The sequence below is a fragment of the Tachypleus tridentatus genome, chromosome 13 (genome assembly GCF_004210375.1).
Source record: "Tachypleus tridentatus isolate NWPU-2018 chromosome 13, ASM421037v1, whole genome shotgun sequence".
In the NCBI taxonomy this organism is placed as follows: domain Eukaryota; kingdom Metazoa; phylum Arthropoda; class Merostomata; order Xiphosura; family Limulidae; genus Tachypleus; species Tachypleus tridentatus.
Window position 1 is genome coordinate 149,396,096 of NC_134837.1, and position 16,403 is coordinate 149,412,498.

The 16,403-nt window shown below is 29.9% G+C and overlaps 1 protein-coding gene across 4 annotated transcripts in view; it reads left to right on the forward strand.

Moving 5' to 3' along the window:
* The window catches only part of ck (unconventional myosin-VIIa ck), a 129,913-nt gene that overhangs the window by 58,619 nt on the left and 54,891 nt on the right, over nucleotides 1-16,403 (forward strand). For all 4 annotated transcript variants that reach the window (XM_076484705.1, XM_076484707.1, XM_076484708.1 and 1 more), the window contains exons 8-18: nucleotides 606-719; nucleotides 1,602-1,755; nucleotides 3,847-3,923; nucleotides 10,104-10,363; nucleotides 10,935-11,145; nucleotides 11,959-12,094; nucleotides 12,629-12,735; nucleotides 13,363-13,500; nucleotides 14,086-14,331; nucleotides 14,744-14,923; nucleotides 15,451-15,546. In XM_076484705.1, the coding sequence (XP_076340820.1) occupies nucleotides 606-719; nucleotides 1,602-1,755; nucleotides 3,847-3,923; nucleotides 10,104-10,363; nucleotides 10,935-11,145; nucleotides 11,959-12,094; nucleotides 12,629-12,735; nucleotides 13,363-13,500; nucleotides 14,086-14,331; nucleotides 14,744-14,923; nucleotides 15,451-15,546 (1,719 nt within the window). The remainder of the gene's footprint in view (nucleotides 1-605; nucleotides 720-1,601; nucleotides 1,756-3,846; nucleotides 3,924-10,103; nucleotides 10,364-10,934; nucleotides 11,146-11,958; nucleotides 12,095-12,628; nucleotides 12,736-13,362; nucleotides 13,501-14,085; nucleotides 14,332-14,743; nucleotides 14,924-15,450; nucleotides 15,547-16,403) is intronic.

Sequence of the window (16,403 nt, forward strand, 5' to 3'; positions counted from 1 at the left end):
TAACTTAACTTTATAAACAATGTTAATTTTTTTTTATCCTCGCATAAATTTATTATTTCATGCGATGATGATTTTCTACACTGGGAAGCTTTTTTTTTTTGCTAATACTAGAATATACCAACCCTTACTTTAAGATTTCTAAGTGTTTGCACCACTTCACATGTTCATTCACTCACTTAGTTTTGTATGTTTGTTTCCTTTGAAATAAATACTTTTCAATCCATATTAAACTTAATCATAATGTTAACAGTTAATGCATGGTTACACTAATATTATATATTAGCATATAAGAAAGTGTTTTGTTTATTTTTGAACATTTTAATATATTTCATTTGTATATGAAGGGTGTTGTGTGTTCATACATTTGGAAGACAAATGTATTTAATTTACATGATTTATGTTTAGCTGAAAAATGTTATTTTTTACATTTTTCTTATAGATTCTTAGTAAAATTATATTTTGAAAAGTGACTTTTGAAGTCACAAAACTGGTTGCAGAAACTAATAAAGAACAGAAAAAATGGAATAGTATGATATACCAAACTTTTGTTATTAGTATGCAAGTGAATCTTGTTGATGGTTATCTGTATTTTTATATTTTTTCAGGCCCAAGATGAAAGAAACTACCACATTTTTTACTGCATGTTAGCAGGAATGACCAAAGAAGAAAAACAAAAGTTAGAACTTCAAGATACTTCTAAGTACTTTTATCTAACCCAGGTATTTTGCCATATTTAGATAGCTTTTCACATTTCAAAATGCAGTGTCCAAAAACAAAACAAAAAATTGAGTTTAAAAAATTCTCAAGAGTTCAAAAAAGAACTTAAAGCAAGATATTTAAGATGTTTTTTATAAAATGAATATTTCCTCAAATTAAACAACATTTAAATTACAAAGTGTGTGTATATATATATGTGTGTGTGTGTGATAGTGCTTCATTTTAGGAATTTTTTATTTTTTGGTTATGTTTATCTGTGAATATATAATTTTTCTTACCAGTTATTTCCTCAATTTACATTATATTTTTTTTAATAGTGAGCCTTTATTGGCAATTTGGGGATACTGTAATATTATTCAGATTTCTAAAATTAACCCACTTTTTGATGCATACATTTTCTTCGCACAAGTATTTCATAGCAATATTTCAAACTTCAGAAGGAAGAAAGATAGCAATAAATATTATTTTGTTAAAAGAATTCATCATCCAGTTGTTTGTTTTCAAATGAACTGTGTCAGTCAGTTAATTAAAACAGCACAATAAAGCAAAAAGAAACTTAAATGTATTTTTGATGCTGTAATATTTCAAAATAAGATGACAAGTGAAGTTAATAGCTTAAATTTTGATGTATCCAAACTAACTTCAAGAAACCTGCCCCATCAGACTGCAAAGTTTTTTAAAGAAAGAAATTATTATATAAACTTAGCAAATATTTCTGTAAATACAAGTTTTAAAATTAGGATGACACTTATTTATATTTTAATTAATACCGATGTATTGAAGAAAAATCAACATTTATTGTGCTTTTGTTTTGCTTTTATACAACTGTATTATTTGTCAAAAATGAGTGACAGTTATCATCCATTTTGTATTTTATTCTGCAGGGAGAATGTATCACTTGTGAAGGGCGAGATGATGCTGCTGAATTTGCTGATATTCGATCAGCCATGAAAGTTCTAATGTTCTCAGACTCTGAGATATGGGAAATATTAAAAATTCTAGGAGCTCTCTTACATCTTGGTAATATCAAATACAAAGGTAAGATTATTTTATTTACTTTTCAATAGTCCAAAATAATTCAGAACTTTCTTAAGCTTAATGATAAAACACAACACAAACATGACACTAGGAAGCATTTATTAGATGTTTTAGAATCATTCAAATTCCATTGTCGGTTATCTAGCAGTACAGAACAAAAAACAGTATTTGTAATTATAATAGAAATGTGATAAAAATAAGAAGTAAACAATTTGAAGCTATAAAATATAACAAGACAAATTGAAATAGTTAAATTAAAATAGGTTTAAATTAAGTAAAGCTGTGAATTATTTAGGAATGAAATACGAGTTTTTATGTATAATATTTCTTTTTATAAGACATACAGTATCATACTTGGCAGTGAAAGAATTTTAAAGTTGAATAGAGAAATTTGATATCCTGTGTCTGTATTGTACTTAGAGACAATAGAGTTGGGAAAGTTTGTAACTCTCTTCTAGTCCATAGATATGACCATTCCATGTGTTCATGTGCTAATACTTTAAAGTGGCATTTTCTTTCACTAATATAGGGGGGAGGCCTTAAAGTCTCCGCACATGTATAAGTAGACAAGATGTGAACAATGGGCAGTTAGCAAAGGCAAATGATCTTTGTAGCAGCAAAAATGTTTTCATCTTGGATTGGGTTTCTTAATAACTTTCAGGTCAATTTGGGGAAAGCAAGAACTACATAATTTTTCAACTGTTTTGTTATAAGGGAATTTTGTCTTCCAAAATATGATAAACAAGTGTATAAGAGTAGCTTGGGTACATGGGCATCTTACATAATTTAACAAACAAATTTGTTAAGAAAATGAGTAAATTATTTTCTCTAAGAAATGTTTATGGTAACCATTTCAAAAGCAAATGTGTTTTTTATGAAAGTAATTTTTTCTGAAGGGCTAGATAGGATGAGGTAACTTTGTAGACCCTATGTAATAAGCAGAGAATAAGATTGAATTTGAAAGAGGAAGGTATAAAACTGTCAAACTGAGTGAAAAGGCCAGTAGATGTGTGCTTATGTTAGCATCATGCATAGCAAGAATGTCCAGATAGCAATGCCACCTATCTGCTCATATATAGAAAGAAGTAGTATCAAAGCTAACATTGTGTGTGTGTGTGGGGGGGGTTTGACTGATTATTTAAGAAAATTGGAAGGTGTCAGATGTTAAAAAATAACTGTTTCCTTTCTGGACATTATTGTTAACCATGATGCTAACAGTTTTCCAACTTTTTTCTTTTATAAAATCATGTTTACCAGCCTTTTCATTCAGTTTGACAGTTTTATACCCTTCTCTATAATAAAGTTTTGATAATTCTTAAATGTTTAGTAAATGCTTTCTATTGTCATGCTAAAGTGCACTGCTAATACCATTATTTAAGATATTCAGTGCCTCTTTGGAAATAATGAATATACTACAAAAAAAGTCAATAAACATACTATATGATCATTTTTGTTGACACATTAAGGAGTCTTTAAAAGTGCTTATTTATTAAAAAATTTGAATTTTTGAGTTTAAAGTTTATGTACTTCCCTGGTTTTTTGGTATTAGTCTCATTAATTTTTGGAATATGATTTATCAAAACAGTGGCATGTGTAGGTGTAATTAAAGATCTAACTCTAAAATGTCACTAATTTTTCAGTATGTTTTATTCTTTTTTTTGTGTGGGGGGGTGTAAAATTGTATTTTTTTTACCTCAGTGTAACTGTTCTTCAAATCAAGATAAAGCTCTCTTTTATGCTTGGAAAAATTGAAAGCTCTTGCTTGTTTGAGGCAAACTCTGACACATAGAGCAAATTTTACTGTCTTGTATTTCAGTGTTTAAACACTATTACATTCTTTACATACATGAATTTTTTGTAGACATAATGCATCTTTTGAAGACAACAATTTCACTGAATTTATAATTTTTGTGTAGCTTTACAACTTGATAAAATGAAACAACTTAACTATTATTACAATATTCTACTGATGGTTTTGTTCCTTTTTGTGAAATAGTTGTAATATGTGTGTATATATTTAATTCTGTTGATAATTGTCATACAATGTAGACTACACTTAACTGTAGTGATTATAGTTTGCTTTCTTTACAGCTACTGTAATAGACAATTTGGATGCTACTGAGATTATCACTTCTAACAGTGTCATGAGCTCTTCTAAATTACTTGAGGTATTTGTATATGGAGGTGGTAGCATTTTGAATTATGTTTTGATTTAGATTAAAATTATTTAAAAAGTCCCACTTGCTGTAATGGTACTATTTTCAGATTTATTTCCATACTAAATTTATTTCTGTTTTGAAATCAGGGAAATTCAGGTTTCTTGAAATTGCATTTTCAGAATTACTGCTTTAGCTAAAACAAAAATTGGAACAGTACACTGTTAACATGCTTTATGTATTTTTAATACTACATATATATATGTGTATACACACACACACTATTGTAAAAGACGATTCAAAAGTAAACAAGTCTTAGCTTACTTTTAAGGTAATCTTTTTGTTTCATAACTAACAAAATGATTACTCATTAAGTATAAATAAATGCATAATTTTGAAATTACTTACATAATTTTTATTTTTGTAACTAATATGATAAAAAGCATGAAAAACAACTGTTCTTCATTAGGAAAAAACGAAATATCACCAAAGTTCTACTTTTATGTCATGCCTAACATATACCTGAAGATAATTCTTGCAGACTTTTTATCATATGGTCCTGGGGTTATTTTAGGGTATCAAATACCAATGGTATATACTGTTGAACTTGTTTTCAGCCAAGTTTCAGGTGCATCAAGTAAAAAGAGTATTGAATATACTAAACTTTTGTTTGGATAATATTACTTAAGGGATTAATGATAGTTGTCATTATTTACAGTATGGATGAGTTTTTGTCAGTTTGGTAAGAAATTCATGTGCAGAAACTTGTTAAACATAATTCTTCCTTATCATCAACAACTTAACATATTTTAATTCAATGATGTTTTCTATTTGCAAAAAAAAAGTTACTTATGTCACAAGCCTTTTATCTTCATTGGAATTGACTAATTCTGATGCTTCTTTCCTGCAAATCATCATACATCAGCCCTCCACCAATAAGAATAAAACATATTTTCATGACACCTGTGGGTCCCTCTATTTAATTTTACTGAATTGTCACTTCTTGTGTGACAGAAAAGTCTTCTAAACCATTCACAATGAGCTCTGTATAAAATGCTAGTTATACACATTTGCACATGTTAAGTTTTTATACTATAACTTTTATACTGTATGTATATCTTCACAAAATTTGTAGACTTTTAGTAATACTTCCAAGTCCTTTCTACACAAAAAATCAGACTTTTTAAGAAAGCATTTTCACTAAAAATCTGTTTGTGAAAATATTGAGTTTGTTTCATAACTAGTCTGAGTGCAAAGTAATTTTGATGTCATGATTAAAAACTATTCTGTTCCTCAAAACCAGTAATATTATTTGTGTAATCTTTTAAAATCTCTTAAATACATTTCGGTAAAACTTTATATTGTTTCTGTTGTTTTCTATATCCTAATTATAGGGGTTCTGAATTTGGCTGATCTCATAACCAACATAAATAAAAATTAGGAAATAATTATAAATAATGCCTTTTTTGTTCTAGAATGACTCCATATTATAACACAAAAACACAGATGTTTAGTCTAAATAGCTTTAATCTCATAACATTGTATATTTATATATATTTATTATATAAACCTTCAAGTTATGTGTAGCTAATGATAAAGAAATTACAATGATGTGGCACACCTGCATTCATGTTACAGTATCCAATAACATAAAACTTGCATTTAGTCTTTACAAAGACTTGACTGTAGTTTAGTAGACTAGTATTTTATAAAATACAGTCACATTTCATTTATTTTACATTATATATATTTAGAAATTTACAAACAAGTTCTTAGGCTTATTTTTCTAAAACATAGAACAGTAAATGAAGAAGTAAAGCAAACAGTTATCTCTTCTTGTTACGATCTTTGTACTCGGTTGCTGCTTCTTGTAACTAGCTAAGCTTTAAGAAATTTCACTTGTAGAGGATATAATTTTTTGTAGATTTTATGCATACATTTGAATGACCAAAAAGTCATAAATTAATGTATTGATTCCACTGCTGGGGCATCAGTAAGTCTTCAGATTTACAACGCTACAATCAGGGGTTTGATTCCCCTTGGGAGACACAGCAGATAGCCTGACATGACTTTGCTATAAGAAGAACACACAAAAATACACACATAATATATTGATATCATAAAATTCCATCATAATTCATTGCATTAAAAAATCTTTTAATTTAACTTAATTTCACAGTCTTTATTTTGTTCTCACTTGCTTATCTTACATTGTATGCTTTTGTTTGATTTACATGTTTCTACAATGAATTCTGAGGTTCATGTTTCCTGTTTTGGTATTATACAAGTTCATAGGTTACAGGTGGGAAAACCTGTTATTGGTATTTTCTCCTTTTATTTAGCATGAGATTGGTCATTATGGGTCAATCATATTTTCCTGAACCTGCCCCAATAATCCTCCTGAAAAAGCCAAACCTATTCAGGCTGATGAAAATTTGATAGCCTTCTTAAACCACTGGATTTTGCCTGTCCCATACCTTTTGTTGTTTTTTTCAATCCTGCAGGTATTTACCTCTCCTACACTTTGCCTTTGGATGTGCTCCTCCCAGATTTGTCATCTGCTGCAGTGGGCTGCCCTGCCAAATGGGGATATTAATGTTGTTCTGCACTGTCTCACTTTGCTTATGTTTGAACAATCTTCCAGTGCTCCTTGATTTACATTTTCGTATATTTTTCTTCCTCCTATTCACTTGTGGATATCAATGGTCTGTTTACTCATAATTAATTTTTCTCATCCTTTTTATCCAGCTACATGTCTTTTTCTTTCTCCAGATCGTTTTTTTCCCATGATGTTGTGGTGACTCACGATGATAACTCCTTCATTTAGCTGCGTCACATCTTTATCCTTGTTCTGATCCAGACAGACTTCTATTTCTTGTACATGTTCTTCTCTGTTATATTGCTTGCATGGCTTCCCTCTGTGGTGTTTGTTCCTGCTTCTTTCTCCCGTGGACAACTGTGCTCTGTTTGTGTTCTTTCTCCTTCCTCAGTTTGGTTCAGTTTTTCATTTGATTAATTTCCTCCTCTTTATCATCTCACTCCTGCACTTTGTTCTGAATGTCTTCTCACTCAGTTCAACATCTTACCTTTTCATTGGTGTTTCATCTTTGTGTTTTGGAGATACTTGTTTAATTGGACATGTGGACTATCCATTAGACGTTCATCTCTCACTATTTGCATCAAATCACAGTTTTTTTCCTCTTCAGGTTACCATCTTCCACCTGTAGCCATTCTAGAATATCAGACATCAGTGAGACTTTGACTTTTGTAAGTTATTTTTTATTATTTTTAATTTTCAGAGGCTCTTTTCCCTTTTATTAAAGATCATTGTTTGGATCCCACTCTGTGGCAGATGGTGCCTGACTAGGTATTCTTTAACTGTTCAAATCCTTGTTGACTTGCATATTATAATTCCGTAACAATGCAACACATGCTGCAGAGATTGGGAGTTTCACAAGATCACTTGTAGGTTTATCCTGACAATAGAATTAATTGATTCATAAGTTTTCCTATCCATGCCATAGCTTATATTGAATAATTAGTGTTGTGGATTCTGGTAGAGGTAATTTGGAATTGTTACAGTTTTGTTTTTTTTCTTCTGCTACCCTTTGATGTTTCTTATTCTGAGAGTGCTGATGAATTGAGGGTAGTTCCAGTCCATTTCACTTTTGAAAGAGGAGATGGTTTACATTATATAGACGTCTTTTGGATACTGAATGTTGGGTTTCCAGATCAATTTATCATATTCAGATCTCCCCTGTTCATGAATCATGAGGTACTAGGTTCCCTCCAGTCTTATGAACTTGAGGTGAAGACTGTATGATCCTCTTTCCTACCTCCATACAGTCCATTGCTCCCTTGCCAATCTACCCCTAGGGGCACATCCTTTTCATTTTACCCACTTTTATAGTTTCTGTGATTGAGTTTCATAAGTGTTGCATGGTTTGGATCAATTTCAAGCCATAGTTCTCCCTTTGGATGTGCTCTTCTATTTTCTGCCCATATATACAACATCTTCCTACAATGAACAAAGAGTATACCTGGTTCAGAAGTAGTATATAGTCTTCCACATCAAATCTTAGAACCTGACTCTCTCATCTCCCCTGTTCATGAATCATGAGGTACTAGGTTCCCTCCAGTCTTATGAACTTGAGGTGAAGACTGTATGATCCTCTTTCCTACCTCCATACAGTCCATTGCTCCCTTGCCAATCTACCCCTAGGGGCACATCCTTTTCATTTTACCCACTTTTATAGTTTCTGTGATTGAGTTTCATAAGTGTTGCATGGTTTGGATCAATTTCAAGCCATAGTTCTCCCTTTGGATGTGCTCTTCTATTTTCTGCCCATATATACAACATCTTCCTACAATGAACAAAGAGTATACCTGGTTCAGAAGTAGTATATAGTCTTCCACATCAAATCTTAGAACCTGACTCTCTCATCTCCCCTGTTCATGAATCATGAGGTACTAGGTTCCCTCCAGTCTTATGAACTTGAGGTGAAGACTGTGTGATCTTCTTTCCTACCTCCATATAGTCCATTGCTTCCTTGCCAATCTACCCTAGGGGCACATCCTTTTCATTTTACCCACTTTTATAGTTTCTGTGATTGAGTTTCATAAGTGTTGCATGGTTTGGATCAATTTCAAGCCATAGTTCTCCCTTTGGATGTCCTCTTCTATTTTCTGCCCATATATACAACATCTTCCTACAATGAACAAAGAGTATACCTGGTTCAGAAGTAGTATATAGTCTTCCACATCAAATCTTAGAACCTGACTCTCTCATCGTACAGAACGTCCTTCAGATGTCTTTGACGGATTCTTCTTTCTTTCCATCTCGCTGGTCCCTCCTCGTATTTACTGTGGGATTCTAACTATTTATGTAAGTGGAGATAATTTACTGTATCAGAAGATATAATGTTCTTACATTGAAAGTGTATTTGTGATAAGTACTTACTTCCTTTCACCCTTTATCTCCACTGAAAACCAGAACTTCCATCCTCTGCCAAAACTTTGAAGTAATAGTTCAGTAGAATTTAATAGATGGAATAACATCATTAGATTATGTCACTGTTATTGGTGGAAGGTTATCACATATTATTTGCATGAGAGACATATTGGAATCAGTCAGTTCTAGTGGAAGGGAAATAGAAGTTTTGTGACATCTGTAAAAGGTTTTTTTTATTTAGAGGACAGCTCTATATGAGCATAGCTATTTATGTGAGAGGAGGTAAGCATCTATTACAAATACATTTTTGGTGTAGGAAAATTATATTTCTTGGTATTCTTTTTTATCATGGCCATCATGAAAAAAAATCAATGATAGAGGACTACTGGTCAAAGTATCCAGTGTCTGCTCCTCAGTTTGTCAATATGTTTACACTGTGTGATTGTTTTGAACTCTTGTTAAAGTTTCGACATTTTAGCATTAATGAATTTTGCTTAGGGCATGATGGGAAAATACTGTAGTAACAAATGTGTTAAACACCTAGCTAGGCCTATAAAGTAACTTAACACTCCTACGAAAAGACGTTTCTAGTCCTGATTTCTTCAAGCCCGTTCCCCTGGCTTTGGTTTCGCTAGATAGTAGATAGGGACAGTGGGAATCCCGTTAATCCATTCATTAATGGATTTAAATGGCAATTTCATTTAAATACAAAATTATTAGCCTAATATTAATAACCTTTCAAGTTGCTCTGGGGCCTATTAGGCCCCACTTTTCGTAGGAGTGTTAAAAGGATTATCCCATTAATGTATTTCTTGTATTTTTTGAAAATGGTAAATAACAGCTTGTGACTGACACCTTTATTTTGATAGAGGAGAAAATATTTTAGCTACGAGAAGTGAAAATCTCAAAATACATGTAAATAAAGTTTCAAATAACAAAAAAGCGAAATCAAAATAAATGAAATAAATGTCATTTAGGTATTTTTTATTATTTTTTCTGAAGAAAAACAACAACAAGTATGTAATTTTATTTTTGTTTGAGGTTTTTTCTACTCAGTATATCCCCAGATTAGTTCACAGTTATTTTTAATGAGAATAATTTCTCTTTTAAAACATTCCTTCTTTGAATATAACATTAATAGTTTAGTTTGACTATTATGTATGTCTAAAAACTGTAGGATGTTTGATTTTGTTACTTATTATTGCTATTATTACTATATTGATTTTAATTAATTTATATAGGTCAACACTCAACATCTGATAGATGCACTAACAACACGAACAATCTTTGCTCATGGAGACACTGTGGTATCAACAATGAGCTCGCACCAAGCACTGGATGTACGTGATGCTTTTGTGAAGGGTATCTATGGTCGTATGTTTGTGTGGATTGTGAACAAAATAAATTCAGCAATCTACAAACCTAAGTCTACTTCAAACATTTCACGAACATCAATTGGAGTTCTTGACATTTTTGGCTTTGAAAACTTTAAAGTGAATAGGTAAGCCTTAAAAATTAGTGTTAATTCTGTGAATTTTTATTTTAATCTTTGTGGTATTTAATTTTTGTTAAGCTTCCTAAATGTAAAGCTTTAATCTGTTGCATACTTGTCTGTCAGCACAGAATCCATTTAAGAAAAGAAAAAAATACTTTAAAATGATTTCAAACTTAAAATCTGTCAAACACCCATAAGTTTAATAATATTAAATATTCCATTTAATCTGGTAAGATATTCTTTAAAAAAATATATAAAAGAAACATTAATTATATCAAATGTTCAGTAAGAAGTAGGTAAGAATCATTAGTAACCCTTAAATAGCAGCCATCATCAATTGATGCTGCTACCTACAACATTTCCACTGTTTAAGGATTAAAATAGATTTATATTTTCAATCCCATAAACTACTTATTTTTGTCATTTTTAGTATTTTGTATTTTAATTAGTATTATTATAAGTGAATGTTTAATATAAATTAAAACAAAACATTTATTTGTTGAAATTTTACTTTTGAATGTTTTGGTGAAACCTGTATTTTTCTTTATAATTGACTTAAAATAAATATTTGTTACAGCTTTGAGCAGTTCTGCATAAATTATGCTAATGAAAACCTGCAACAGTTTTTTGTTCGTCACATATTTAAACTGGAGCAAGAAGAATACAACCTGGAGGCTATTAACTGGCAGCACATTGAATTTGTGGATAATCAGGAAGCACTGGATCTGATTGCAATTAAGCCTATGAATATTATGGCACTAATTGATGAAGAGAGCAAGTTTCCTAAGGTTGTTATTATAAAAAAAAAATCATCTTGCACACTAAGTTATTTCTATATCCAAAAATGATTATTATATGTTTCCTTTAATATTTGTCATTTTATGTTTAATTATTTATGTGCATAACTACTAATGAGAAATAATTTTACATACTTATAGAAAGCTAACATTGAAGCTAATTTATGTAATTTATCTTTAACAAATTAATTTCAAACAATTTTTTGCTAGACCACAAACATGCTGATAGTTTATAAAAAAAAAAAAAAAGAAATCATATGACAAGAGATTTTTTTTTATAACTTTACATATGAGGAAATACTCTTCATGCAAGACTGCCCAACAGGGCATTTTTTCAAAATAACAAAAATATAAATAAACTAGAAAATATCACTTTAGAAAAAGAACCATAATATCTCAACCAAATGAAAAGAGTCGACAAAGAAAAATTCCAAAACTAAAAATAAAATGTTTTTCACTCAGAAATATTGTGTTATAGTTAAAGCTTTTGCTTTATCAGTTTTTTTAGTTTGTTTTTTCTACTTACGTATTTGTTACATAATTGTTACTTTGACAAAATTTAATTATAAGAGGATAATTTAGTTTTTTTAGTTTGTTTTTCTACCTACGTATTTGTTACATAATTGTTACTTTGATAAAATTTAATTATAAGAGGATAGTTTATAGGGATAAAATTAACTGTGAACACGTTATATAAATGTTATGTGAATTGGTGATTAAAGTAGTTAATCTGTAGCAGATTGGTCACCAATTTATAAATTTAGAACTTCAGTTTAATCATGAGTTTCTCTAAATCTGTTATAGGGAACAGACCAGACTTTACTAAATAAGCTTCACAAAACTCATGGTAACAACAAGAATTACCTGAAACCAAAGTCAGATATTAATACATCTTTTGGGCTCAATCATTTTGCTGGTGTTGTTTTCTATGATACTCAAGGTGAGTTACTGAAGATGAATGATTTATATTTGTCATCAGTTTTTAAGTACAAATGCAAAACTGTCTTTATGATCACCATAGTTAACATATTGATGTTAATTTTTATAGTGGTAAGCTTACTGCATCTAAGTTATGAATTTTTGTAAAAAAGATTATTAGATTAAAATGAAAGACAAGTGTAGTGAATGAAAGTATATTTTCTATAGTGTTTTACTTTAAATATATTTAGTTGATAAGTCTGCCTTTTTTATTTTGAAAAAGACCATTTGAACTTCTCTGTTGGTTAAGACAGTTTACAATGTAGGAATCCATCAAATTTTAAAATTCATAGATGTTTAGTTAAACAAACAAAATAGAATTAGCTTATTAAATTTCGTCTAGTATATACAGTTTAATATTATTGTTAATAAAGAACACGTGGTAAATGAAGAACTGTATACCAAGTTGTAAAATTATTTTATCAAAGTTGGATAATGCTCTTATTTATTGCTTAATATATATGTGTGTGTATATATATATGTATTTATTTTTAAGGTTTTCTTGAGAAGAATAGGGACACTTTTAATGCAGATCTGATACAACTAATTCAAGTTGCCAATAATAAGTTTCTTCAAAATCTCTTCATACAGGATATTGGAATGGTAGGTAATATGTTTATTCTTCTAGTATAAAGTAATGTTAACTAATATATGACCCAAAGAGACAGTTTAACATGTGAAATGTTTTGTGTACTAAATTAGTTGTATTTGTTGCTTAATGATTTTGTAATTAAAATTGTACAGTAAAAGTAATGCAACCAAAGCAGTATGTAATAATTTGTAGGTCATCACTCAGAATTTCTGTTTTACATATGTTTAAAATTGTCATTGTATCAACTAATACTAGAAAAGTCTATAAAAATCACAAAGTTATAATTTTTGTGTTTCAGTCACGGCAGTAGAATGTCCAGCATCTTTAGGCACAGACTTTAAGCCTTCCATAAATTTTAACGACTAGTGGGGCACAGTAGGGGGAGGCAGAATCACCAATATATTTAGGACACAGACCCTCAGACCTTAGACTTCATTCTCTGCTAATTTCTGGGAGTAGAAGACATACTCCTTGCTTCATATTAAATAAAAAAATCTCTATTTTAACTTAACATTTGAAGTATGTATGTTTATGATTAAACATTGATAATTTATCTAATTGTTTGTTGTTGTTATTTTCAATAATCACTGATAAGTTATAAACAAAATCTTCCATTTTTACTTAATTTCTTTAAACAGGGAACTGATACCAGGAAGAAGGCACCAACATTGAGTGCACAGTTTAAGAAGTCACTTGACTCTTTGATGAGAACACTTGGGCAGTGCCATCCTTTTTTTATCAGATGTATAAAACCCAATGAATTGAAAAAACCAATAGTAAGAATTTCTTTTCTTTTGTTCACTGAAACAAATTATTATTTTATCATACATACGTGTTCTGAGATGTTTTATAAGATCAGTAATATTTTCAATGAACTTATCTTCTTATCTCTGTTGCAGCAGAATGAATATCACCAGTTCTGAATACTGTCAGTATGATTTGTAATTTAATTAAAAATACAGTTAAAAATTGGGATGTTAAACTTTGATATCTCAAAAGCATGTGTCAAAATTGGAGTTCAGTTTTATTCATTCCCTTTAACATTTATAATAGGTAATACTCTATACTTGCTTTGATAAAAACTAAGGTCAAGGTTCAAAATTGGCATTCTTGTTCTTCTCATGTCTTGAATAAATTCTTGCATTTCAACTTGCTAATGTTTGACTGTAGCTTAAATTTATGATTAATTTACTAAAATAAATTGCTTATATAATGTTTTGGTATTCTGTAGCTAGGTTTGATAACAAATAATACAGGAATTTGATCCCTTTTTTTAATATTTTAAATGTATTCCATTTTGATTTTCCAACCTTTAATATATCAAACTTGTGGAAAGGATCTTACTCACTTTTATTCTGTAGATGTTTGACAGGGAGCTATGCTGTAAGCAGCTGAGATACTCTGGCATGATGGAGACCATCAGGATAAGAAGGGCTGGCTACCCAATTCGACACACATTCAGAGAGTTTGTAGACAGGTACAGGTTTCTTATACCTGGAGTAGGACCAGCACATAAAATAGATTGTAAAGCTGCAGCAATTCGTATTTGTTCAATTGTTCTTGGAAACTCTGACTTTCAGTTGGGCCGTACAAAAGTCTTCTTGAAGGTGTGTTTAGTCAGTTGTGTTTTGTTTAGTTGCAAAATTGTATTGTATTAAAATTATGTCAAATTTAAATTATTTAAATAATTTGATTTTTCTGTATATTTAATACTTCTGATGTTTATCTTTGAATATGAGAATTTTACTTCTGCTATTCATATGAAGAAAAAAATTACAGTAGAAAGTCTGCAGTGGTTCTTAAATATCATGTGACCTCAGTAATAAGATAAGGGAGAAAATACATCAAAAAATTATTTTGACCACTGAGTTATATGGCTAAATTATATTTTCTTCATTTTCATTTTCATAAAGTTATATTGAAAATTGAAGAAAAAGTACACAATTTTCACTTTATCCTTAGGCTTTAAATGTGCATTTTCTTCTTTACACCTAAATGAAATTGATACTAATATTTCAGGATGCCCATGATCTATTCCTGGAGCAAGAGAGAGACAGAGTCCTTACAAGGAAGATCTTGATTTTACAGAAAGCTATTAGGGGCTGGTACTATCGTCGACGATTTGTGCGTATGAGACAAAGTGCTTTCATTATTCAGCATTTCTGGAGAGGTCATGTTGAACGTCGCCGTTTTGTGGCAGTATGTAAAGCCCTTTTTAGATAGCAATAGTTCAGCTGTTAAACTAATAGAAAATATTGAATTGATCAAAATGCTTAGTTATTTTTAATTTAATTTATTATACATATTACACATATGAAAAACAAATCTTATTATGTAAGAATTTAGTTCAATGTATCAAAAAGTCGCTTGTTTGAAATTTAATTTCATAGGAATTTTTAAGTATGTCATTATTATTAAATAAATGCTTTATTATTTACAAATACAAAAATATAATACAGTATTAATATCTTTAATATGATTTGATTTTTGTACTGTATTATTATAATTTGTAATGATAACTTACAACAAATATCATACATCCTAACAGATTTGTTGCTTTTTTTGCTCCATGCTAAATAAAATATTTAAGTGGAAATACTTAAATTTTAACAGCTTTTTGACTTCTGATCCAAATAATGTAGAGCACATTTTAAATTTAGGTCAAGCTGTGTTCTTTATTTTAAAATAGTCAATTTTCTTATTCTTTTGTTTATATTTACCATTAGATGATGATAGGATATCAGAGATTACAGGCCTTAATTAGATCTCGTATTCTCTCTCATCGCTTTAAACACCTCAGAGGTCACATTGTTTCTCTGCAAGTAAGTAAAGTTTTTTTTAATGTTCAAATTCCTACAGTATTTTGAGTTGTTATGAAGTGACTTGCTAACAATGGGTTGTGGGTTAACCCTTTTCAGGTCATAGGTACAACCCTAACATTTATTGTGTTGCAATAGTATTACACCCAAGAAACTGGCCTTGTCTGGGAGAAAGAGAAAAATACAGTAATTTGAGTTGTTCAAAGATGATGCATTACAAAAATTAGCAACAGTGTTTCAAATACCACACTGAGCTGAATAAAAAAAGAATTAGATTCCCACTCCTGAAGAAAAAACAGACTTAGTGACATTTATTGTTTTTGTTCATGCTTACATGTAAATGAGAATTTTTTGTTATAATTATTAAATTCCATTAAAGACAGATTTCAATACAAAAAATATACATCAGTGTTGAATCTTTCATAATGAGTTTTGTAAAATATATTATGGTCTTACAAAAAATATGTGTTTTGATTAGTTCATTACTTCTTAAGAACTTGAGAAAGTTGTGTCTTTCAAAAGAAAATTTTAGTAAGATGCAACTAAATGTAAATAGTTGTATTATTTATATTTTAATAATTAAGGCCAAATGATTTCAAAATACAACATATTCACCTTGTTTGTAATGTAATTCAAATCCCAAAATTTGTTTATCTGTGTCTCTTGTACTAATTTTCAAAACTTGACTTAAATCTCTCATTACAGGCTCAGTATATATGCTTTTAGTATTTTAGAGTAAGTAAATTAGCCAACATTTTCTTTTACAAGTAGCTTCAGTGGGTCAATGAAAAACTTGAGGATTTATAATTAAAAAAAATAAGGGTTTAACATCTATGACAAACAAAGGGTGTAGCTTTGTG